General features: G+C 47.6%; 1 protein-coding gene across 2 annotated transcripts in view; it reads left to right on the top strand.

Annotated features, from left to right (window-relative positions):
* cpamd8 (C3 and PZP like alpha-2-macroglobulin domain containing 8) overlaps nt 1-23,870 on the top strand; it is a 39,787-nt gene that overhangs the window by 3,725 nt on the left and 12,192 nt on the right. For both annotated transcript variants that reach the window (XM_036522010.1, XM_036522009.1), the window contains exons 2-33: nt 16-167; nt 646-668; nt 1,140-1,305; nt 1,553-1,605; nt 2,246-2,263; nt 3,113-3,167; nt 3,283-3,396; nt 3,666-3,750; nt 4,036-4,144; nt 4,278-4,505; nt 4,969-5,139; nt 5,295-5,423; nt 5,625-5,817; nt 6,018-6,193; nt 6,789-6,938; nt 7,130-7,291; nt 7,727-7,869; nt 8,332-8,394; nt 10,238-10,469; nt 11,073-11,226; nt 12,087-12,226; nt 12,340-12,391; nt 12,632-12,930; nt 14,187-14,412; nt 15,315-15,491; nt 15,709-15,790; nt 19,294-19,450; nt 19,762-19,836; nt 21,579-21,744; nt 22,015-22,101; nt 22,425-22,561; nt 22,792-22,947. In XM_036522010.1, coding sequence (XP_036377903.1) covers nt 16-167; nt 646-668; nt 1,140-1,305; nt 1,553-1,605; nt 2,246-2,263; nt 3,113-3,167; nt 3,283-3,396; nt 3,666-3,750; nt 4,036-4,144; nt 4,278-4,505; nt 4,969-5,139; nt 5,295-5,423; nt 5,625-5,817; nt 6,018-6,193; nt 6,789-6,938; nt 7,130-7,291; nt 7,727-7,869; nt 8,332-8,394; nt 10,238-10,469; nt 11,073-11,226; nt 12,087-12,226; nt 12,340-12,391; nt 12,632-12,930; nt 14,187-14,412; nt 15,315-15,491; nt 15,709-15,790; nt 19,294-19,450; nt 19,762-19,836; nt 21,579-21,744; nt 22,015-22,101; nt 22,425-22,561; nt 22,792-22,947 — 4,330 coding nt within the window. The remainder of the gene's footprint in view (nt 1-15; nt 168-645; nt 669-1,139; nt 1,306-1,552; nt 1,606-2,245; nt 2,264-3,112; nt 3,168-3,282; nt 3,397-3,665; nt 3,751-4,035; nt 4,145-4,277; nt 4,506-4,968; nt 5,140-5,294; nt 5,424-5,624; nt 5,818-6,017; nt 6,194-6,788; nt 6,939-7,129; nt 7,292-7,726; nt 7,870-8,331; nt 8,395-10,237; nt 10,470-11,072; nt 11,227-12,086; nt 12,227-12,339; nt 12,392-12,631; nt 12,931-14,186; nt 14,413-15,314; nt 15,492-15,708; nt 15,791-19,293; nt 19,451-19,761; nt 19,837-21,578; nt 21,745-22,014; nt 22,102-22,424; nt 22,562-22,791; nt 22,948-23,870) is intronic.

Here is a 23,870-nt window from a genome sequence, read left to right as displayed (position 1 = left end):
CCTGCTCTCCACCAGAGGTTATCTGATCGCGGCCCCCTCGGTGTTCCGCGCTGGTGTGGAGGAGGTGCTGAGCGTTACCATCTTCAATGGTGCGGAGGACACGCGGGTGCAGGCGCAGCTGTCGGTGAAGGGGGAAACGGTGGCCCACAGTCACGGCACCGTGCGGGGTGAGTCACTTCACGCGGCCAGCACCCCACCTCTCCCCCCCTCTGAGCACAAACGCCGCGAGGCTGACTGATCTCAGACCTGCGGGTTGGACTTACAGCAGCGGCCCCACAAGCCTCAGCTGTAAATCTGGACCGACGTTGCCATTGGTAAGGTGGCTCATTGCATAGCCTGGTACGTCTTACCTAGCTGGGTGTGCGTATGTCACACATCACATCACTTCTGATAGATGGAGTTTGTTATGGCATTATGGTTTTACTCGAAAAACATTCTGAAAATGTTACAAGCAAAAGTGGATCTTCCACATCCCAGCAATATCTTGAATATTGAATCTGAGCAGTGTGACTATTTTTGACATATGTTGTCATGTGATGCATCCTATAATGTCTTAATATCGATCACTCTTTGGCAAAATTGTTATTGTTTTAATCTTTTGCTGTGAATTAAGTTCAATGTTTTGCTGTCTGTTGTCCATTTCAGACAAGGGCACGATCAGATTGAAGGTGAGTGCACAACAGCTGCTTTAATTTTGTGCTTACTTTCAGATTAATACTTCGACCCTTTAATGTAACAGGGTTGAATCTCCCCGCCAGACATTGTGTTGTCATAATAATGTATTGCACCACAGGGTAACAGTTAAGACCCCGCTGCACAGTAGTCTGATCCGTGTCAGTTTGTTCACATTGCACTGATGAAATTGAAAAACAACTGCAACATTATTTACATGTGAACATCTGTCTTTGCACATTCATTCAGAATAAGGTAACATGCTCAAAATAACCAGCAACAGCTGCTGGCTTGCATAGGCTGCAGCTCTGGAAAGCTGGAATGGATCAATTTGATATGCGAGACATGAACCCACCCTCACGTTGTATTTATAGTGTTATTTTGCTGCTGGGTTTCGCAGCGCCGCTGTGAGTTTTGGTGCGTCTCTGTGTTGTGCGGTAGCACATGTGTTCCCCTCTCTCACTCAGGTTCCTGCTGGCCTGCGAGGGCAGGCTCACTTGAAAGTGTGGGGGAATCGCCACCTGACCGAGGAGGGCTACATCTTTCACAACTCCACCACCGTCACGGTGGACAGCAAAGGCACAGCCGTCTTCATCCAGACTGACAAGCCTGTCTACAAACCCAGGCAGAAAGGTGTCTGTCCAGGACTGGTCTTGGCTTAGTCACACTACAGTGTGTTCACATGGTTTCAGTGTAGACCCGAACTGTGTCTCATTGTTACATTTATTGTGAGAAATGGGTGTTATGTTGTACGCTTTTCAATAATGCGTCAACCAATTGCATGCTCTGTAGACTGATCTCAGATCAGATCTGATGAGAGTGAAAAGCTCTGAAGTGATGCCTGCTGCATGTGTGACTGTCTGCTCTGATTTCCCTCTAGTGCTCATTAATGTGTACTCAGTCACTCCGGATCTGAGACCAGCCAATGACAAGGTAATGTACGCACTTCTGCCACCAACAAGGAAAGGCTGCTGTGATACTTTGTCCTGATTAAGTGTAATCAGCATTACGCCCTGTCAGTTCTTGCACAATATTTTTCATTGGTTTGAGTGACCTCCAGACTGGTGACCATATTCAAGAATCAAAACCACGCAAGACTTGCTTGAATTCATTACACAAGTCGAGGCACAAAGTGCTACAGTGTGTACACTGAACTTTGTCACTTTGCTCAATACTTTTCAACTTCTCAAAATGCATTCCGGTGCAGGCCAGGCTTCCTCCTCTGTTAATCTGGCTAGCGCCTTATTGGGTTGTTGGTGGTGATGGGGTGGGGGGGGTGGGGGGGGGGAGACCTGTCGGTAAAAGATTAACTTATTTAGTACAGAAAACCAGGAGTCAACATTTTGCAGGAATTTCAAAAACGTTGCTAAAAATACTGCGTAACCAGGGGGATGGGGAGCCACCAGGAGACAGTGTGCTTATTGATGGGGAGGTTATAAAGGTCCAGCGCTGGCACAGCACTGTGCTCAGACTCACAGATGGGCGATTGTGGGAGAGGAGGGGGGGCTGCGGAGCTGGCCATGTGTCTCGCAGTGCGTCTAATGTGTACTGTTCTTGTGTTTCCCCTCTGCAGATTGAAGCTTACGTTGTGGTGAGTGGAGGTCAGCGGGACCACCATGGGCGACATAACAGCGGGGTTTATTTTCCAAACAGCCGGAGATTACAGGGCTGCTCACCTTGATAACAGGACGCGCTCTGACTGCCTGAGTGCTGACATGGAGGAGATGAAAGGAGCACCTTTCCGTCAGCTGCTCCCTGTCCTGCTGTTTCCAGCCCCTCTGTCTTTCACAACTTCTGGAGTTTTACACGCTCATCTTTAGCTTGCAGTGCCTCCTGGTGTAAATGATCTGAAAGGCCTTGGGATAACCCAGTTAAATGAGCAGAAATATATTAGATTGTGTTACTTTGGGATCTGCAGCCCTGAATTGTGTGTGTGTGTGTGTGTGTGTGTGTGTGTGTGTGTGGTGGCGGGGGGGGGGGGGGGGGGTGTTAGGAAATTTTCTGTTTGAGTGGAGCTTGTTGCTTGAGTGACTATTGCAGTGGTGTAGGTCTTCCACTTCAGTCTGCTAATTAACAGATGGGACACAGGACAGAACAAGGCCTTGCTTTATTTTGCAGCACTGTTTTGTCACCGTGGGGTGTTTCTTGTTGTCTTTTTAAATGAGTACATACTGTGTGTTTGTTTGTATTAACTGTCTCTTTAGTCCTGCCTTCTCTGTTCTGTGTCCCACCCAACCATACAGAGCATGCTTCCTCTGTGACATCATTCTGCTGGAAGGAAATTGCATGCCATGGGCTATGTACAAAAAAATGAGCTAAATGACTCATTTTTGTTTTGGTCATGAAATTTACAGCCTTGTTTACCACGACACCTGATTTAAAACCTTTTGTTTCAGTATGTTCTGTCTCACTGGAGCTCCGCTTTCTGCCTCATTTCCAGGACCCCAGAGGATCCCGGATGATACAGTGGACAGATCTCAAACCCATCTGCTGCGGTAAGTCGGACCGCTCAAAATGTTTTGGAAAACGTTCGGATGTGAATGCTTTGTGTATGACCTCAAAACAGAAACAAAGCGCAGGGGCCAACAGAAGTGACGCCTGTCTCCTCAGGGGTTGTGAACATGAGTTTCCCGCTGTCGGACCAACCTGTGTTCGGAGAGTGGTTCATTTTCGTGGAGATGCAGGGACACACCTACAACAGGTCCTTTGAGGTGCAGAAGTATGGTGAGTGGTGGACCGGGACGAATTCCTCTGCTACTTGGGCTGGTGACGAATACAGCATGTTACAGTAGTGCTTTTGAAGGATTAGCCACCAAACCTGGACAGTTGAAGGCAAAGTTAGGATTTTCTGAGATTTTAAAAGGATGACACAGAATAGGATATTGTGTTTGAGATGTGGTGAGTAGGAGGATTTGGTCTAATCGAGGATCACATACTCATGACCTTCACTGGTCTGAAAGGATTTCACTGTCTGCCTCTTTTTCCACTCTCAGTGATGCCCAGGTTTGAGCTGATCATTGAGCCGCCGCGGTACATCCGTGACCTCAGCAAGTGTGAGCCGGCCACTGTACATGCCAGGTGAGTGACAGGCCTACAGTGTTACATTGACTCAAACTAGAAGGCGTAGCCGATCCTTATTTTTATTTTGTTATGCTTTGGCTCATTTATCTCTTGTGTGCCCTTGACTGCACACTGGGTGTGGATATTTACAGAAAGGAAAGGGCGCTAACCCATGAAAAATGAGTCACTTTTTGTGCAGCCCACATAGAGAAAAGCCAAAAGCTTTTCATTTGTCTTTGTCTAAGATGACATGGCACAGTGGTCGTAGCTTCTGTTCTTCCATATCCTCTCACTGTTCCCCAGGTACACCTTTGGCAAACCAGTCAGTGGGAGACTGACGGTGAACATGACGGTGAATGGAGTGGGGTACTATCGCCACGAAGTGGGTCACCCAGTTGTCAAGACAATGGAGGTGAGCCTGCCAGAGTCCCTCAGCCATGTGGAACTGATCTTTGAAGGGAGGAGCTCACTCCCTGTGTTCTAGCTCATCGATGTAAGCCAGGCATGCTACCATGAAGTGTTGCTGTCTTTTCTGCTGTTCCTAGATCAAGGGCTCCGCGACCTTTGACCTGTGTGTGAAAGACATGATGCCCTTGGATGTGGCGGACCACTTCCGTGGCGCTGTGAGCATGTGGGTGTCGGTGGCCAGCGTGGACGGGGGGCGGCAGACCATGTTTGACGACTCCACACCTGTCCACAAGCAACTCATTGACATCAAGTACTCCAAGGACACCCGCAAGCAGTTCAAGCCTGGTCTGCCCTACAAAGGGAAGGTGAGAGAGGCTTGGCCTCGCCAGCACCAGAGCTGCACTGGGACGGCAGCTGTCTCCTCTCACTGATATTTTCGCAAATAGCTCAAATACCTTAGCAGATATTAAGTAATTGCAGGCCTGAAGCAATTCATTTGCAATTCACTTGACACTGACATTTTACATATGTTATAATCTGCTGATGGGGGTTTTACAGTTTGCTGCACTGTATGGAATTCTTTAACAGCCAGATGCTTGAATGGTAATCTGTTTCTGAGGGGAATGTTAAACAACACACCTCTGCTGGAACTAATACTGGAGGGTTTTGGTGTTCTGAGTAGGAGATTTGTGTAGGGCTGGGTCAGGTTTATAAGAAACAGCCTTGCATTCTTCCAGGGTGATACCACTTCATGTGGAAGTGTGAGAATTTTCTGTCTCTCCTTTCCTCTCCCACTCCTTCTCTCTGTGTCTGCTCGCTGTCGCCCAGGTGGAGGTGACCTACCCCGACGGTAGCCCTGCGGATGGGGTGCGGGTGCGGGTGAAGGCGGAGCTCACGCCCAAGGACAACGTGTACACGAGTGAGCTGACCTCCTCAGGGGGCCAGGCCATCTTCGAGATCCCGTCCATCCCCACGGCCGCACAGTATGTCTGGCTGGAGGTCAGTAGGGGTCGAGAAGTGAAGAGTCAGAGGGGAGGGTGTATAATCAAAAGACAGCTGTAGGAGAATAGGCTGTGATGAGGGAATGTCAGAATCTGGCTGCTTTTGGAACAGATTTTTTTTTAGTGTCCAAACCTGCTGCTTTTTGGCCCCAGACCAAGGTGACAGCCATCGAAGGAAAGCCAGCGGGAGACCAGTACCTTCCCAGTTACCTGTCAATCAGCAGCTGGTACTCCCCCAGCAAGTGTCACATCCAGCTTCAGAGCCCTGGTGCACCCCTGCAGGTACCTCATACCCTACAAAATATCCAATGCAACCAACACCAGTATATAATTTTTTTTATAAAACATGTATCATAAGTTAGGACATTTGGTTTAGTTGCATGCGGAAGTTGGAACCTGTCGTTTTTGTTATGGAATCTGTTTAGGCAGGGGCTGTTTTGCCTTCTCTGGATGCGAGTGACAATGATGTGTTTTCGGGCCTAGATTGGACAGGAGGCAGAGATTTCATTGAAGTCCACCTGCCCTTGTAACTTCACGCTGCACTATGAGATTGCCTCTCGTGGAAACATCGTGCTGTCTGGTCAGCAGCTCCCCAACACCACCACTCACCGCGGCAAGAGGGCGACGGTCACTTTTGATAAGAATATCCACACTACACTGCCTCCTAGTGGTTCAGGTCAGCACCATGACTATATATATATAATGAATAACAATTTGCACTATGCGTCCTGAACTAACCAGCATGATAACAGCTGCATGGCTGTAATCTTTAATGCTATTGCATATTACCTCTGTACTCTGACAGACAGGGTCATTTTCTCAGGTGTGACTGTCCCAGTCTGCCACTGATATACCCTACCCCTCTCCCCACCTCAGGTGGAGCTGCCTCCTCCCTGCAGGCCGAGTCGGACAGCTGCGTCTCGGTGCTCCGCTTCCCCGTCACCCACGGCATGGCCCCCCTCAGCAGGCTGCTGGTGTACTACGTGAGGGAGAACGGGGAAGGTGTGACGGACAGCCTGCAGATCCCCGTCCAGCCCAGCTTCGAGAACAGGGTCAGTGCCCCTCGGTGGATGGTTTACGGGGGCTGCTCCCACAGCCCACCAGACTAACCCCCCCCAACCCCTCACCCCCACTCCTGTGTGATCCCTCAGGATCACTCCCGTCACACTGTGTGAGGAGTCTGTCTGTGTCAAACGCTGAAAGAAGCCAGAGCTGTTTACTGAAGAGCCGTGTGTCAGTTCGCAAGTCGGAGGGAGCGCTCAATAACACGATGCATTAGGAAGATTTACTGAGCAAAGAATTTACAACTCTTTGGTATGCGTTCAGTTTGGCAGGAGGAAGGTTACATGGCTGTGTGGGCAAGACGTGACAGCCAGAATGTATGGGGATCTAAGGGGTCATTACAGGGAGGACGAGGTGACGGGATGGTGAAAGGAAGCAGAGCTGTGAGCCGGAGAGATTAAGTGGGTAATTTCCACTTGCAGGAAAACCGCAGTTGCTGAGAAAGGGAGATGGGCCGGTTGTTTGCCCCTGCAAGCCTGCTTTTTTTAAGTGCTGTCCTGGTCAGGTCCTGGGCAGAGCTGATCATCTCTGAGAGTGGCAGCTTCCTGCGAGCCCATCTGATGATATCACTTAAACTGTTTGTAGGTGTCCGTCTCTCTGTCAGCCAATGATTCGATGCCAGGTGACTCCCTGAGCCTGCGGGTCAGAGGTGAGAGAGGCTCCTGTGTGTGTGTCGCCACCGTGGACAAGAGTCTGTACCTACTAAAACCAGGCTTCCAGTTCACCCCAGACAAGGTCAGTGCCCAGCATCATTTTCACATTAACCCGGTATGGAATATTGGTTGAGGACAAAGATATAAGCAGCTTTTTTTTTTTTTTTTACCATGTCATTCATTTTGTTCAGTACAGTGCGTGTCGCCCTAGTGTCACATTTGTTCCACTTTAGCAGAGATGTGGTTCATCACATTGTTGTGTGTGCCGTGCAGGTGTTCAAGGAGCTGGCTGAGTTTGACGTGTCGGACGCCTTTGGAGTACCCAAAGACGATGGGCACTTCTGGTGGCCTGGGCTGTCGTCACGGCGACGGCGGCGCTCTTCGGTGTTCCCTTGGCACTGGGACATCACCAAAGATGCCCGCTTTGCATTCACTGTGAGTGTGACGTTCCTTATCCAGTACAGAGGGTTGTCATGTCACTTTTGTCTGACGAGCAGCGTTGCTCCACCTTGTCCTCCACGCTTATTTGATACAAAGAAAAGTAATCTTACAAAATTAATACTTAATTACCTGTTGTTTTAAAAGTAATGTTTTACTGAAACACAGGTCATCCCCAGTATTCCTCCATTAGGTGTACATCTAAGATGATATGAAAAAATGTGTGATCTCAACGTAAACTCCTTGGATTGCTTTGGTATTTGAATCAGGGTTTAGCCATCACTATTCATCCAAGCAAGGCTGTCTGCTGACTATTGAACCTCTGGACCCCCTGTGCTGTGTCTCCATGTGGCTGTCTGTCTGTCTGTCTGTCTTTCTGTTGTTCTGTGTACATGCTTGTGTGCCTGTCATGTCTGCATGTGCATGTGACAGGAGACTGGGCTGGTGGTGATGACAGACATGGTGAGTCTGAACCACAGACAGAGTGGAGGAATGTACACAGATGAGGCTGTGCCAGCCTTCCAGCCCCACACTGCCACGCTGGTAGCTTCCATGCACTCCCGCGCTGTGCCCAGGTATGCACTCGTCTCATACACACGCACACACACACACGCACACACACACACACACACACACACACACACACACACACACACACACACACCTCCCTCGGCAGGGTGCAGCAGCCCATGCTGACAGAGAGAAACAGCCCTGAACAGGCAAACTCAGCAGTGTTGTTATAATTACAGTAAGGTTTAGCGATTTATTTGTTTTGACACATGGCTCCACAAGAGCTTTCTGAGCTCTCCTGTCAGTTTCTAACATGCTCCTCACCAACTTGCCATTACACGGAGAAGAATGTCCCCCTCAGTGGAGTGAACCTTCTGTGTGGCTTGCATGCTGCATTACATCATAGGATGCATTACATCATAGGATGCATTAATAATATGTAGGACGTATTATTTGCACAATGTAGTAAAACCGTGATGAGAAGTGGTACATTGTCAATTTGTGTCAGGCTTTGTGGTTGGTTGCAGGGCGGAGAAACGCAGGCGGACGTTCTTCCCGGAGACGTGGGTGTGGCGCTGCGTTAACATCAGGTACTGGTGTTTCTGCAGGCTGTTGTTTCACTTGCCCTACAGCAAAACCACAGCTGGAGCCTCCAGTGGCTGTGCTCCCTGTGGCCAGGTGAAGCCAATCTGCGCATCCTTAATTACCTGCACTGCTTTGGCCTAGTTTGTTGTTGTGTGGCATAGAGGCCACTTGTATGTGAAGTGTTAAACCAGGAAGCTTCACTGTGCTCAACCAAACATCAGAATACAACCGGGAGTTACCAAGGGCATTGCAGGAATTGATCGAATGATCCAATCATTACATTCAGTGACACTTGCTCAGGGAGGGGAGGTCTATGAAAAAATGAAGTTGTTCCCCCGTGGTCGTACAGGTGGGATTCATCACTGTGTGGTCATACCTTACATGGATAGGTGAGTGCGAGTTTCCTCGTGTGCCAGACAGCAGGATTCGTTTGTGGATGTTCCTCCCGCGAGGTTGAGAATACAAATGGTTACAGAGATTGCATACCTTGGCCTGTGCCCAGAGGCGTAAGTGCTCTCATGTGTGAAAATAAAAACATTATTACTGGTTATGCGCTGTAGTCCCGGCGGAGAGGCCGTGGGCTGCTGGGTGTGTGTGTGTGTGTGTGTGTGTGTGTGTGTGTGTGTGTGTGTGGGGAGGGGGGGGGGGGGGGGGGGGGTTAGGGGTGGGGGGCAGGGGGATCAGCTGCAGCAAATTGTGCGGGTAAGCAGGATTTGGAGTAGGGCCAGATCTTAGAGCAGAGAGACAGAGAGAAGGGTGGGGGCGGGGGCGGGGGCGGGGGGATTGACGGGGGCGGAACCGGGGAAGAGCAGCATATTTGAGGAGAGGGACTTGCACAGCCCCACCACGTCAAAATGGTCTGCTTTGACATTGAGAGGTTCACAAAGTGGGTAGAAAGATTTCATTCAAACTGTTGAAGATTCACTTGGAGTACCTCCGTACTTGTGGAAAGTGAATGCCTTCCTTTTCCTCCTCTGCGGCGCGATCTTTGGTGTTGCGTTGATAATGAGGCCTTTCAGCTTAACAAAGTCAAACTAATGAGACGGTGTGGTTCATTCTGTGCTCACTTGCCTGGGTAGCTGTTACCATTATGAGTTATACGAGGTGCTATACCTGATGGTACTGTTTAAATTGCACCATGGTGGCTTCTTCACAATAAGGCTGATTCTCTTTTGGTTGATATGTGCCAGGTCATGGCCTGAAGGAGGAAGAAATTATAAATGACTATCATTTCTGACCTTAGCAGGCTTAAAACCCTCGATGAGAGAGGCAAGCTACAACACTGGTGCTGTGTGTGACCAGTGCATAGGAAGAGATTTGTTCATATTGTTGCTTTTTAAGGTATCACAAACGATGCCGTGCATGTTGTTTGTCTGCATGCAGTAAGATTTCCAGTAGATTTGATATTAGCTCTACCCACTGTAGGGTAACACCCCACAAAAAACCAAACCAAAACAAATCTGTCAATGGCAAGTTTCTGTGGACTGAATGGAATAAAATTGCATTCCACATGATTTTATAATCACATTGTCAGTCTGATTCTCAATGGCCTATGGGAAACAGGGTGATTGGGAATTGGTACAAATTCTATAGGCATAGCTTATAAGATGCTTTGATCAAAATGGGGCTGAGGTGATTGACCTCTCATCAGTGTGTTTGTGTTTGCCCCAAACCGAGGCTTCCTCAATGCTTGTGTTTGACACATATGATTACCAAAACAGCATATTGGTTTAAACTTAAGCTACAATGCTTTTTATAGTTGTAGGTGGACTTACCTGCTTTTAAATGTGAATAGTCACACAGCTTGTTTGTTTTTTTTTTTTTTTTTTTTTGGTGCTGCCACCACAGTGATGCCACTGGGGAAGCAGAACTGCGATTGGATGTGCCCGATTCCATCACCACCTGGGTGACGGAGGCGATTGGCTTATCGGAAGAGAAGGGGCTGGGCCTGGCACCGAGAGCAGAGCTGCGGACGTTCAAACCTTTCTTCGTAGATTTCACCCTGCCTTACAGCGTGATCCGAGGAGAGCAAACCAAAGTCCCACTCACAGTCTACAACTACCTGCCTACCTGTGCAGAGGTGAGCATGCTGGGCATGTTAAGAGCATGGAGAGAAAAGCAGACATAGAAGGACAGAGGGAGGGAGAGATTGATAATAGGAATCACCTTTCCCTAAAAGAGGGCTCCACCACTAGCGTGAGTTGGCCCACTCAGCCAGGGTTTACAGAATTGATGTCACTTGCTACTCCCTTCATGTGTGCAGAGGCCAGCGCGTTTAATGGTGTTGCATGTGTGGCTTTAATGGCATGCCAGGTGTTTATTCAGCTCACGCAGACCACTTTTATGTCTGCCCAAAAACATGTGATTCTTATTTTGTAACAGTTATTTATGACTTGTGGAGCGTGTATAGAAAGAACACTGAAATGTCACTGCAGAATTGGAAGATTAATGGAAAGTAGTCCTTCAGGGAATGAGGGAACCATGAGTCAGTCAGCATGGAAAATTTGCTATATGATTCAGAATTCCTGCACATCTTTAAGAGCTTTCGCTGTGTCACGCCACATGACAAAAGTGCTAGAGAACAAAAATGACGCAATTATTGGGTATTTTGGAAATAATTCTAATAAAGAAATAATTTCATCAGAAAATGAAGAAACTCCCTAAAAATTTCTATGTTGTGCAGGTCCACGTCAAAGTCTCGGTTCCCAAAGGGATTAAGTTTGTTGGCCATCCTGGAAAGCATCACCTCACCCGCAAGAAATGTGTAGCTCCGGGAGAGGCCACGCCCACATCCATAGTCCTGTCATTTACTGAGCTGGGTGCAGCTAACATTACAGGTAAGAGATGCTCCTTCATGTGTGTAGTCATGAGATCTGAGAGATCAAAATGAATAGCATTTTATTTTAAATGTGCTAATATGTCGGTTGAATGCAGGTGCTTTTTACGTTTTGTCTGTGAATGAAATTGGAGAAGTGTAGCACTGAAGGAGTGGGTCAAAATAAAGAGCCATAGATGTTAATTTGTACAAGAAAATCCTGAGGAACATATCATAATCCTAAAGCATGGCCATGGTGCTTGGGAGTGGCTCGGAGGTCTGTTCTTCTCCATGTGGTGTTCTCGTGAGGATTTTCGCTCTGAAAATGACCTGTAGAATATAGGGGCCAGTCGTACAAAGAAACAAACAATAACACAAAAATACAACCCGGGGCACAGCAGGCAGCCAGTGGGAGGGCGGGCTGGGCTGTGCTGGGACACTCTGTGGCATGTTGATGAGTTTGCGGGTCACTGCAGGTCAATGGCCCCCCTGCAGGTCTTTCCCTGCCCCCTGGCCCCCCGGTCCTTCCCTCTCAGTACACACACACAAAGAGCCGCATTAGCACGCCGCCACATCCGCACCCCGCTCCTCAACTGTGGAACATTGTGTGTGTCCTCCTGTGCCTCTGCGCGCCCGTTGGCATCTGTATTTCAGCGCTTATTTATTCCGCAAGAAATTCATCACGAAAAGTGTCACACATCCTAAGCCGTTGCATGATTATTTCTCACTCGTTTCATTTAAAAGAGGCAGAAATTGCCCCTCCTCAGTAATTTATCTGTGACATATTTACACTCTTGGTTTGCAACCTTGCTTTTCCTCACCCACTTTATGATCAGTGCTTCTCCTCTGATGTCCTTGACCATGTGTGTTGTGTTTTAACAGTGCGCGCAGTGGCCTACAGTGAACCAGGCTGCTGTGCCGACGGGCTTCAGTCACCCAAAATGGGCAAGAGCCCTGAGGACATGGAGGAGAAGAGGACCCCCACAGGCATGGACTATGTGCGCAGGAGTGTGCTGGTTGAGGTGAGAGGGAGGTGGAGCCTGCGCATTTTGTCAATACTGATGACACCATATGTCGTTAACACCTTGAAATGCTATGAGATACGTATGCATGTCTCTTGCTCCTTCCCCTGCAGCCTGAAGGCCTGCCCAGAGAGTACACTTACAGCGTCTTCTTCTGCCCCAATGGTCAGTACAGATCTGCATCAGCTTGTTCATCTCATTCAAAATATCTAAGTCTGTGCTACATATAGGGTGGCGAGTTGTTAAGATGTCTGGAAAATGCCATTTAATCACAGCATGAACAATCTCTTAAGGGGAAGTGGCAATTCAAATTTCTTTTAGACCCATCACAGGATAAATAATGTGATGGGTCGTGTTTTTCACATTGGTCTTGATTGTTCAACACCTCCCCTCTCAAATTCTCAGAGAGGATCCACATCTCCACGCCCAACAAGTATGAGTACCAGTATGTGAAGAAACCGGCACGCATGATGCACTTCGAGGTGGCAGTGAAGACCCACAACGACGCCCACATCGCCCTGTCGCCCAGCCCGCATGACAGTGTGGAGATGCTGGAGATCGTGCTCGGCGGCCGGCAGAACACCCGCTCCTGGATCTCCCTGGGCAAGATGGGCGAGCCCGTGGTCAGCGCGCCCTCGCCCAGCATCCTCTCCTGGGACGAGTTCCGCAGCTTCTGGATCAGCTGGAGGGGAGGCGTGGTGCAGGTGGGGGCAGATGGGGTGGGGTTGCAGAGCCGACTCCTCGCTGATGATGTTTTGATGGAATGCAGGCCCTGAACAGTGTGCGCCACTTACGGTTATCACGGTTATCACGTCGTTTACGAAGTTTAATACAGCATGTCCGGAGCATGCAGCTTTTTTGTTTTTAAGCGGTGCATTTTCTTAAGTGGTGCATTTTCTGAAGGAAAAGAACAGTTTTTGACCAGAGAGTGTCTGTGAGTCGGGGCCCTCGAGGTGAGCGTCTGCGGAGAGGCTGAGCTGAGGATGTTGGCCACCGCGGAGCGGCCTGAGTGACAGGGGAGAGGAAAGCCCCTCTCCTGTGCCTGGCAAAGGGGCTGTGCGGAGGAGAACGCTGGCGCTCTTCTCTGGCGCCTCGGCTCCACTTTAATGACACGCCTGTGAGGTCACGCGGGAGGGGAGGGTGGTGATGTCAGTCAGGACGTGCACTGATCCGTGCCGATCGCGCTCCCTCGCTGGCGATGAGACGTGAACTTTGAATTGGCCACGCACAATTTACCGGAGGGAGCCATAAAATGGCAGAAAACAATGTAAAACATTGTTGGATGCAATCAATTATAGATAGCCAGAGAGGCTTTTTTCCCAGAGTCTGATTGCACAGTTTATTCCATTTTTAGTTTTAAGTGGTCTCGAGTTTAATACGATTACAAACACCAGTGAATACCAACGGGGGCACTTTTCAATTAGTTCAGTCTAAAATGGGTCTGGGCTGAAATAAGGTGATTGGAGCTGCTGTTGCCAACTCTTGGCATTGGCTTTTATAAGCACCCACAGCTTGTAAAACCAAATGTGGATCAAACTGCTTTTTAAGTGGAAGCTAATTTGCTTCCAGTGCTTTATTTTTGTTGTAAATAAGTCTTAGTTGCTTCTTCTCTACAGCATTAGAGAAGACATGTTTCAATGTGACATGCAATAATTATGTAGTCATTTGGCTGAGGCCTGATCTTGATTTGAAATTGCTGGAGTTCACTGTGTCCTGTTTGTTTTTAGTGGAACACTCTGTAGCTCACCACACTCACTGAACAGCAACTGCACAGTGAGTGAACTCCAGCTGAGAGCTGGACCTGGAACCCCCCTGTAAACAAGTCGTTAGTCCACAATGCTGACCCACTGCTCAGGCTGAGCTGCTGGGGCTTTTCTGTGAATCTGTGATACTATGATCCTTCATCTACTGTAAGAGAAGCTTCTGTCGGACCAGTAACCACCAATGATTTCTGTTGCAGGTGGGTCATGGTCTGCAGCCGTCCAATGAGACGGTGATCTTGCAGTGGGCCGGCCCCCTCCCCGGGCAGGTGAGGCACATTGGCTTCTCCACTGGCTGGGGCTCTGTGGGGGAGTTCAAGATCTGGCGTAAGGAGGACTCCGACGAGAACCACAATGAGGCCTTCACCCTGGGCGTCCCGCACAATGTGGTGCCCGGCTCTGAGAGGGCCACCGCCTCCATGATTGGTGAGAGGCTCCATGACATCATACATCCATCATTACATTACATTACTTTACATTCATTTAGCAGACACTCTTATACAGAGCAACTTCTAGCACAAAAGAAAGTGTATCTGTTTAAGTTGAATGAGCAACAGTTTCAGACCAGGCTAACAACAATCCCTGGCCAGCGAGTGTGAGCATAACACGATTCGGGTCCTACCACAAGTTAACTTGTGCAACCTGACTAGACAAGGGCAGCCAAGTATACTACCATACAACCCAGTCACTGGATCACAGAGTCCAAAACACATCGTGATACTACACATAAAATAAACAGCAAATAATATAAGTAGCAGGTGTTACCGATTGGTGATTGAGATGGAACCAAGATGCAGTCTAAATAGGTGGGTCTTCAGATTCACCGATTAAGCTGACTGGCAAATCCAGCTGACCGCTGTTATTTATCACCTGTGGGATACGTTTTTTCCAGTGTTGTAATTCATCTTAAGATGCAGTGCCCTGGTTTGACCAGTTGTTCGTTTGTTGCTGTTGCAAAAAAAAAAAGCAAAAATGCAGGAGTTCCAAGAAAGATGTGCTTTTCAGTTCGTTCCCAGTATGTTTACATGCAGCTTTGTTACTCACAGTGGGTTTTCCTCCCACTGTGTCCTGCTCAACCAAAGAGGCTCGTTGGCAGTATATTTTTTGGGTTTCAATCGCCCGTATCCTTTTTAGCAGTGTAAACATGTATATTTACAAAAGAGAAGATATATTTGACTAGGATTTTCGATCCTTTTCAAGCAGTGCAAAATGATGGACATTGAATAATGTAACTATGATAAGTGATTTCTCTGAAATGCATTGGATTGGATGGTGTTAGACTGCAAAAGAGCTGAGTATAGCTGTTGACCTTTTTCTGCTGTCCTCAGGGGATGTGATGGGCCCCACTCTCAACAACCTGGACAACCTGCTGCGGCTCCCCTTCGGCTGCGGGGAGCAGAACATGATCCACTTTGCCCCCAACGTCTTTGTGCTCAAGTACCTGCAGAAGACTCGCCAGCTCAGCCCCGAGGTGGAGGCTGAGGCCACTGACTACCTACTACAAGGTGCTAACCCAGCGGCCTGCTACCAGGCTAAAGAAACTTCCCAGTCTGGGAAGTAGATGGCCTTACTCTTAAGAGTCGGAGTGCTCTGCTACCAATGTGATGTGACTTCACTCCATTTGCATGGTGCCATGGAGTACCGTGGTTAAAAAAAAATGGTAAGAAAATGTGATAAAAAGCCATGCGAGCACTCTGATTCCACTCCGCCTCTCTTTGCCAGGGTACCAGAGGCAACTGACCTACAAGCGCCAGGACGGCTCCTACAGTGCTTTTGGAGAGAGGGACTCGTCTGGGAGCATGTGGTGAGTCCAGGGTACATTGTGTACCTCAAGCTCTTTGTCTCCTCGTAATTTCTCCATTTACAGTACCTGCCTTGAATCTGAGCTTTCATCCCTATTATGGGTATATGTTGGCAGGATTTTTACTGCGTGCTTGTGGCATATCTAATCTGCTCCATTATGTGGATGAATTTGCCTACTTGACAGTGACTTCATCTGTTTGTTTCTGTTTCCATTGTAGCCCTCGGGTTTTGCATTATGAGTGTACTCACTGTTTACGCTGCCGAGGGGGTGGGGTGTACGCATCTCATAATATTTGGAGTCCTGTCACTGACGGGGCGAGAAAGGTCCCGTGCTGTCTTCGGATATTCAAGCGGAACCGTATGACTTCATGGCTGAGCATGTGCCTGAGCGATTTATTAGCTGGGGGAGGTTTAATGGAGGCTCTCTCTGTAAAACATCAGGTTAAGTAAACCCCGAGTATTATACATAAACTCATAATTAGTTCTCTGACACATGGCGGTGGAGGCTTGGAATGATTTATTTGCTGTTAAAGGACAGGCGCAGGGTTTGCCTCCCATGGCATGGGGAGGCCTCGTAATCTCTGCCCTCTGCTGAGCTCAGGGCTGCCCCACATCCCCCCCCCCCCCCCCTCGCGCCCTTCATGCCACAGGGAGACTGCAGAATGGACCACGCAGTGCGTGTACCCAGGGGGCCTGCCCCAACCTCCTCTCCCTCACGAGCCTCCGCAGGCTGGCCAGCAAACTGGGGCAGCAGTGCTTCTCGTGTATAGCAATTAGCCCCCTGCTTCGCTGTGATTGGGAAAAACCCATCACACAGTGTTCCATTGAAAGAAAAAAAAAATCTGCAATCTGTAATAGAGGAAAACGTGATTCATGAGGACATTAACGGCAACCACGTAACAGGATTGGTTTAGATTAGGAGCTGCAAGCGACGCGGCGTCCGCAGATGTTGAACCTTATGTAAACTTGCTATGAACGCTCTATTAATCCATTAGCAAAGTGTTTATAAGCAAGAACAATCCACCTCTTGTTTCTAGTGCACAGTTAATCATTACCACAGGTCATTTATTGCCAGGTTAACAACACCCTTAATGCTGTGTTAATGTGTCCCTGGTAATAAAAATGTATCGAAAAGGAAATTGCTGCCCCTAATTAAAAGATTGAGCATAATGACACAGCAAGTACAGCAGCAAGTAGACGGTCTGTCGGCAGTGCTGAATCTTGAATGCCAAGGACTCTAGCATTAGAGTGGTGAGTGCGTCCTTGTGGAAATTGTGCCCATGGTGGAATGGCTTTGGGTGTTTGGAGATGAATTGTATCGACTTAATTACTGGTGCACGCAGCCCGTATCCCCCCCACCCCCACCCCAGACAGGCACAGATGCAATGAAGGAGCAGAGTCATTTGTCAAGAGCTCTGGTTGTTTGGGCCCTTAGACAGGCCCTGGCAGCCCCTCTTCCGGCATCGCTCACATACCTGGCATGTCTGGTTCCAATGAGTGCCACATGCTGCTGTAAGCTGCATAGCCCACACTACTTAATACCCAGTCCTGAGGCACCATCAGCCACTTCCTCTCCACTCTCTGATTAATCACTTCACACTTTGGTATGTAGCGTGGTTACAGTACATGTGGATGCTGGCAAGAAACTTGCATTTAAAGGGGTAAACCTAGCTGGAGCTTATGTGAGTACTCTGTAAATTTCGTTAGGGGTTAATGGCAAATTGGCAAATGGCCAAATAGTCATGAAAAATGGTGATTAGATTAGGCATTGAGTGGAAAGATCTCCATCTGACGACCTACTTGATCTGGGTCTGAGTGTCTTGTTAAAGCTGGGTTCTGCATAAGGAAAGCCAGTTCTGAGGTACTGGCAGACCCCTTCACATCTGTTACATCTCCTAACCAGTGCATCTCTGGAATGCAGAATGTGTTTTGTCAAACATGGCACCCTCTGATGCGACTGCACAAATGTAGCTCATGAGTCCTGTGAAACCTACCTGTGTTCTTCAGACTCCTACTGGCTTTAAGGACATCCAGGTACACACAGTTTATGGTCCTGTGCTTCATTACAGCTATATATGCTGATCCAATAGTCTTAGGCATGAGCCCTTCATAGCACTTACATGAGTGTTGTACCGCAGAGCTGAACTCGACTGCTTTTCCTTCCGAATGTCCTGTTTTACTCCGAATGAGCTACTTCTCACATTAATCTCTGCTACCCAACACAAATGTTTTAATTACTGGGATGCATTGCAAAACAACTGGTAGCCAGGGAAATTGGAAAGCTGCACAAACTGTTCACCGGGGAATTTCTCGCCGGAAAACTTGCCTTATTCCACAACTCATTAAACGTGGTCCCTACAGTAAATGAAGTACAACTGTTTACAGCAGTGACACAATGCCAAAATCAAGGCAGATCTTTTCAGAGGATTAAAAAAAAATGGCCACCGCACACAGGCTGTTTCAAAACAACAACAACAACAGCCCAAATGAGTCGGTGGGATGGGAGAGAGGAGCCTTGGAGAGGGGGGTGCGGGACCGGAGCGTCCCGGGGTGAAGGAAGCTGGGGTGTCTCCCGCATTTCCTTGCTCACTAAATCATCTTTACGCTTCCCAGCGCCGCTCCCACGGGCCAGGCTGTTAAAGCCGGTGACACAATATTACTTAACATTATAAAAATTCCTGCAGGCTTGAGGCTCCATCGCTGCCTCTTCTCTGGGGAGAAATAACTTCCAGGGCCTGGCGAGGGAAAATTTAATACCGTGGTTTATGAGATTTTTTTTTTCCACTTTATATTTGGCTGGCTTCTTTAGCAAAGCCCAAACATACATTTAAACGTTGTTTATTTATTTCCTCTATTTCATAAGCAGTTTGCCTCATCATCTGGCCCACTCTGGGGAGGGTGCCGTAATGGCATGTCATTTAGTAATTAAACTGTATTTGCCAAAGTCTGCAGGTTTCTATGAGGGCCATTATTTCATTAATTATTAATGTGTTTATTAGCCCCATGGGGTGTGTCAGTGTTGCTTAGCTTGTCTTTTGTTTCTGATTTTTTGCTTCCCGTGTTTTGCTGTGAGTTTGAGTTCAGACAGACTGGGTGCTAATGCCTGTCAGAATGAGGAATGTTACCCCAGGTTCTCTGTTTACATAAGTTCGGAATGCTGTTGGGATATTCCAGCATGCAGAAACATACTTGATTTGACATCGTGAAATTCCAAATTCTTGAGGGAGAACAGCTGCTGGATCCAGAAGTGGCAACCTGCGCGGTGCCTCTTCTTCCTCTCAAATTTCTTTTGGATTTTGTTGAATCTCCTTGGCATGACATCACTTGCAGTTAGGCAAAAAGAAGTCACTCAGGTTGATCTATGATTTGGTGGAGAACTACAGAGAGTTGATAGAATATGTGTGGTGGGATTGGGGTAAACATATTCCTGCGGTACTCAGTTGATGGGAGTAACAAACCTATGAGTGCATCTGTAAGGCACACTCTCTTTCTCTCTCTCATAAGGCTCACGGCGTTTGTGTTGAAATCGTTTGCCCAGTCCCGTGGATTCATCTTTATTGACCCGGAGGAGCTCCGTGCAGCCAAGACCTGGCTAATCAACCACCAGAGAGAGGAGGGTTCCTTCCCTGCTATGGGCAGGATTCTCAATAAGGACTTGCAGGTACCACTAGCGGGGGCTGGAGAAAGATGGTAAAAGGTTGGATTGAGATGTTAAAAAGTGGCCAAATGGATATACAGAAGGCAAATGAACAGGGTGGCTGTGTGTGAATTGCCAGTTAATCTGACTGATGTCTCTAACTCCTGCAGTATGAGGTTATAATATATGCCCTGCAAAGAAAGTTTTGAAGATGTAATACAGAAGTGAAGTGCAGAATTTAAAGTAACATTCAGAAAACAGCTGTTAGCACAGCAGTGAATTTGTAGGCGTGTACGATGCCGGTAGGGAAGACTGACCTTTCTGTTCCTTTGAAGGGAGGGATCCATGGAAAGATATCCTTGACTGCGTATGTGGTAGCTGCTCTCCTGGAGACTGGAATATCCACGGAGGTAAACCAATGCCCTGTCAGCCTCTCCCAGAAGCCCCTTCATTTTCAGTGGGCCCAAATGACAGACCTCAGCATTTAAAGCAGTCCTCCGTCCTTAGTGCCCTCTGGTTTTGGCCTTCCACCTCTCACTTCACAGGGCTGATTTGTACAGACCATGCAGGAGCATTAGGTGTCATAAATTCAGCACTTACGCTCACAATCCCTACATTCTCATTACTACTGCAGATGGATGTTCTGGCCTTTTGTCAACATTTTATTATGCTGCATTGATAGTAATCTAATAGCTCATCTTGCCAGCTATATCAAAAGATTTATATTGAAGACAAGCAGAGACAGTCCAGCCTGTGAAAGGTACACCTTGTCTGCATTCTTGTTTGTGAAATTTTATGAATTTTTTTTCCCCCCATCTCCCCAGAGCTTCCGTATTGATTGTATATCTTTAGAAAAAAATCTGACAGGTTGACAGCCTGGAACATTTAATTGTTGTTGTTGTCATTTAATACAGTCTCATGACTCAGGCCAAGCGCTCATTTTTCCTAATGTATTTGTGAGCTAGTTTCTGTCCTGTAACATTGTATCATGTGCAAGTAAGCAAACCAATGTAATATTTGTGGGTTGTCACTCATGGGAAAAGTTTGACAGAAGGCAAAAGAGACCTGTAAAAGGTACTTATAACATGAAAAGTCATACCATTACAATGCATGTCATTGTATCAGCCATTCATTTCATCACAGCATAAATAATATATAAGTTGTGTACGGTTGTGTTCTTCCTCACTAGAACTCCTTCCACGAGCTTTACCACTCAAAAGGACACAAAATGAAAAAGTATCTCTCACATCAAAGTACAGCTTTTTCCCCAAAGTTCAAACTTTACTAAATTACAAGACTGTTCAGATCAAAGTGAGGTTTTTCCATTTGTATCATTCAGGTACCTGGAAAAGGAGTACATCTGGAAAAGATGAAAGGCTATACTTTGACTTGCTGCAGGAAAGTTTATTAACATTGTGATGAGCGTGTGGGAAAAGTGTAGGTGTTTGGGTGACAGTTGGGAGTAGGACTAAGCTGGTGTAAGTCTAGTACAGACTTAGTTTAGCATGATACAAAAGACATAAATGTGTAGAGTACCTCTTGCGTTTCTGAAATTCTGACACTTTACGCAAGTGTTGCTGAAGCATGTGAGTAGTTAACAAAATGAGTAGTGGTTGTGCAAGTGGGTTTTGCCCCAGTCTTTCCGAGTTACTTTGCTTGCTCACCTGCTGTATCCCAGCTCACTAGACCAGACTATTTGTTCCACACTGTAAACTTCTCTTATACTGTACAGAAACTTTTTGCTTGAAGGTGATGGAAGGTTTACACTGGGCTTCAAAGTCTCATCGACATCTCACCATTCACAAATATACTGTAATCACTGACAATTTCTCTGTAGGGTTTATAACTAAGTGTGCTGTGTCACCATCCATGTCCGAAGTGACATCACGTAATGATATGGTTTGTCATAGTTAGATGGAAGCAGGCTGCACTATGATAGCCTGTATTGATTGGCGTAGGTTTTATAAATAGTCCTCATGAAGACTTTAGCTTCATGTAAAGTGTTACTCTGTCTCTGAGAATGTCCAAGTTGCCAAAGATCTGGTGTAGGTCCTCTTGGTTCTTTACAATGTGTCAGTGTTGAGCCATGGTGTTTCATGCGGTCAGTGTTTGCTGATAGGGTGGTGCTGTGTGTGTGTTGCCTCCCTGACAGGAGGAGAAGATGGCAGTGGCCAAGGCCAAGGGCTTCCTTGAGAGCAACACATATTCGGCAGATGACCCCTACACCACCGCCCTGTCTGCGTATGCCCTGGCCCTCCTGCGCAGTCCCTACGCCCCCTTGGCCCTGCGGCGCCTCAATCACATGGCTATCACACAGGGTACCTCAGAGATGCATCTTCAGCACCCAATATTGGAGTGAAATTAAAATTGAAATTTATAACGTGTGAAACACTGTAGATACACCGATGCCTGCTTCCCAATTACAGTGCTCCCCAGTGGATATTAAGCACGCATTATCTTTTCCTAACTTGTCATGCGTATTTGGATGGCCGTCCACTTTTGCAGAGGATTGTGCTGTTGGTGAGCTCTCTCGTGGTCTTTTCCTGTGTGTGTACTTCATGTTTTGTCTGTGTCTCCCCTCCGTCCAGACGGCTTCACCCACTGGAGTCTAACAGGAAGTACGGTGACAGATGAGGACACCTTCATGGGCTTCAGCGACGGGCTGTCGCAGTCAGGTACCGCATGCCGTTCCGTTCCATTATAACCCATGTAGCAGTGCTACAGTCAACCCATTGGTCCCCTCCCTGCTTCTTTTCAATAAAAGTGCTTTTACTAGCAGTTAAATTCTGTGTCAATAAAAAATCTTAATGATTTAGTTCAAAAGTGCAAACCCCCCAGTTTTACATTTTTAATTCTTTGTTAGTTGTGCTGTCTCACTCTGATGTGACTTGGTGTCCTCAGCATTGTGACCAGGTGTCAGGTGTTGCTGATAGCAAAGGGAGTTTAAAGGTGTGGGATCTGCAGTGACAGCGTCTGAATGTGCTCCTCTCTGTCCCAGTGGTATCTGCGGAGGTGGAGATGACGGCCTACGGTCTGCTGACCTACACGCTGCTGGGAGATGTAGCCTCCGCGCTGCCCGTGGTCAAGTGGCTCTCCCAGCAGAGGAACGCTCTTGGCGGCTTCTCCTCCACTCAGGTGCCCCCAGCCTTCATTCTCTGTGTACACAGTGCACAGTGCCACCTTCCCCATCATCAGCTGCAATGGCATTCATATTTGAATGTGATGTCGCTGCTTGCATAGCTGACAGAAATCAACATTTTCACAAACTGTTGTACATAATCTATGTGTTACTGGTATCGTCTGAAATATTAAAGCAAATGTTGAGCAAGTCATTTCATTTGTCCGCTCTTTTCTGTTTGTCACAGGACACATGTGTGGCGCTGCAGGCCTTGTCGGAGTACGCCATTCTGTCCTACGTTGGAGGGGTGAACCTCACCATATCTCTGGCCTCTACCAACCTAGACTTCCAGGAGACGTTCGAGCTCAACAGGGACAACAAAAAGATCCTACAGAGTGCTGTGGTAAGGGCTCTGTAAAAGTGTCTAGGGACCCCTGCTGGATAAATGCTCACACTGCACCCTGCCTATGTAAAGTCTGTGGGCTTCGGCGAGGGGCCAACAGTGCATTTGTGTAAAGGTTATTATGATACCGTATTTTTTTTGGTAAGTGATTGAATGCGGTGTAAGATACGTGATAATGATCAATGTTATACGTTTTCAAAAAACGCCTCACTGTAGATTTAATCGTTCAGTTGACTTCATTGTACATCAAGAAACACCACAGGATGAGAGTGAATGAACTCATCCTGCAGAACCTGATTAACCTTCCCCAACTGGAAGCAAATACTTTTTTTTTTTAAAAGCTGTCGACCTTTCACACCAGCCCCCCCTTTCAGCAGTGCACACTGGACATGCACTGCAACTATGGTGTCATACTGCCCAAGAAATGCATTGCTGGCTTCGGATCATTTCGTCTGAACAGTCAGACCTGCGGAGCATGTTTGGACTTGCGTTCATGCTGGTGCGCTCTCTTTCCTGATGCCCTCTTGATCTCGCAGCATGTCAGTGAGATTTACAGGCCGCTCCTATTACACACTGACAGCCAGAGCATCTGAACGAGGACACTGATTGCTAGCAGTGTGCTTCCTCTTCAGCAGCAGTCTGTGTGTGACAGTTTCCCCGCACACACTCTCTTTGCACAGCACTGCATGTCACTCAGGGAGAGAGAGACGGTTTCAGGTGAGGGCTTGAACTTTTGTACCCTGGGTGAGCCTCCGCCATGCCTGTAATTCTCCCTGATAATTAGCTGTGTCAGTTTAATTGTGTGTAATTTAGTTGCTCTGGGATGTTGCCAGAGTATGCGTGTCTTCCTATGAGCCTGCAGCATGAATGCAATTCAGAATCCCTCTCTCTGTCTCTCTCTCTTTCTCTCTCTCTCTGACTCT

The sequence above is a fragment of the Megalops cyprinoides genome, chromosome 2, assembly GCF_013368585.1.
Source record: "Megalops cyprinoides isolate fMegCyp1 chromosome 2, fMegCyp1.pri, whole genome shotgun sequence".
NCBI classification, from domain to species: domain Eukaryota; kingdom Metazoa; phylum Chordata; class Actinopteri; order Elopiformes; family Megalopidae; genus Megalops; species Megalops cyprinoides.
This window is presented reverse-complemented; position numbering and strand designations above follow the sequence as displayed.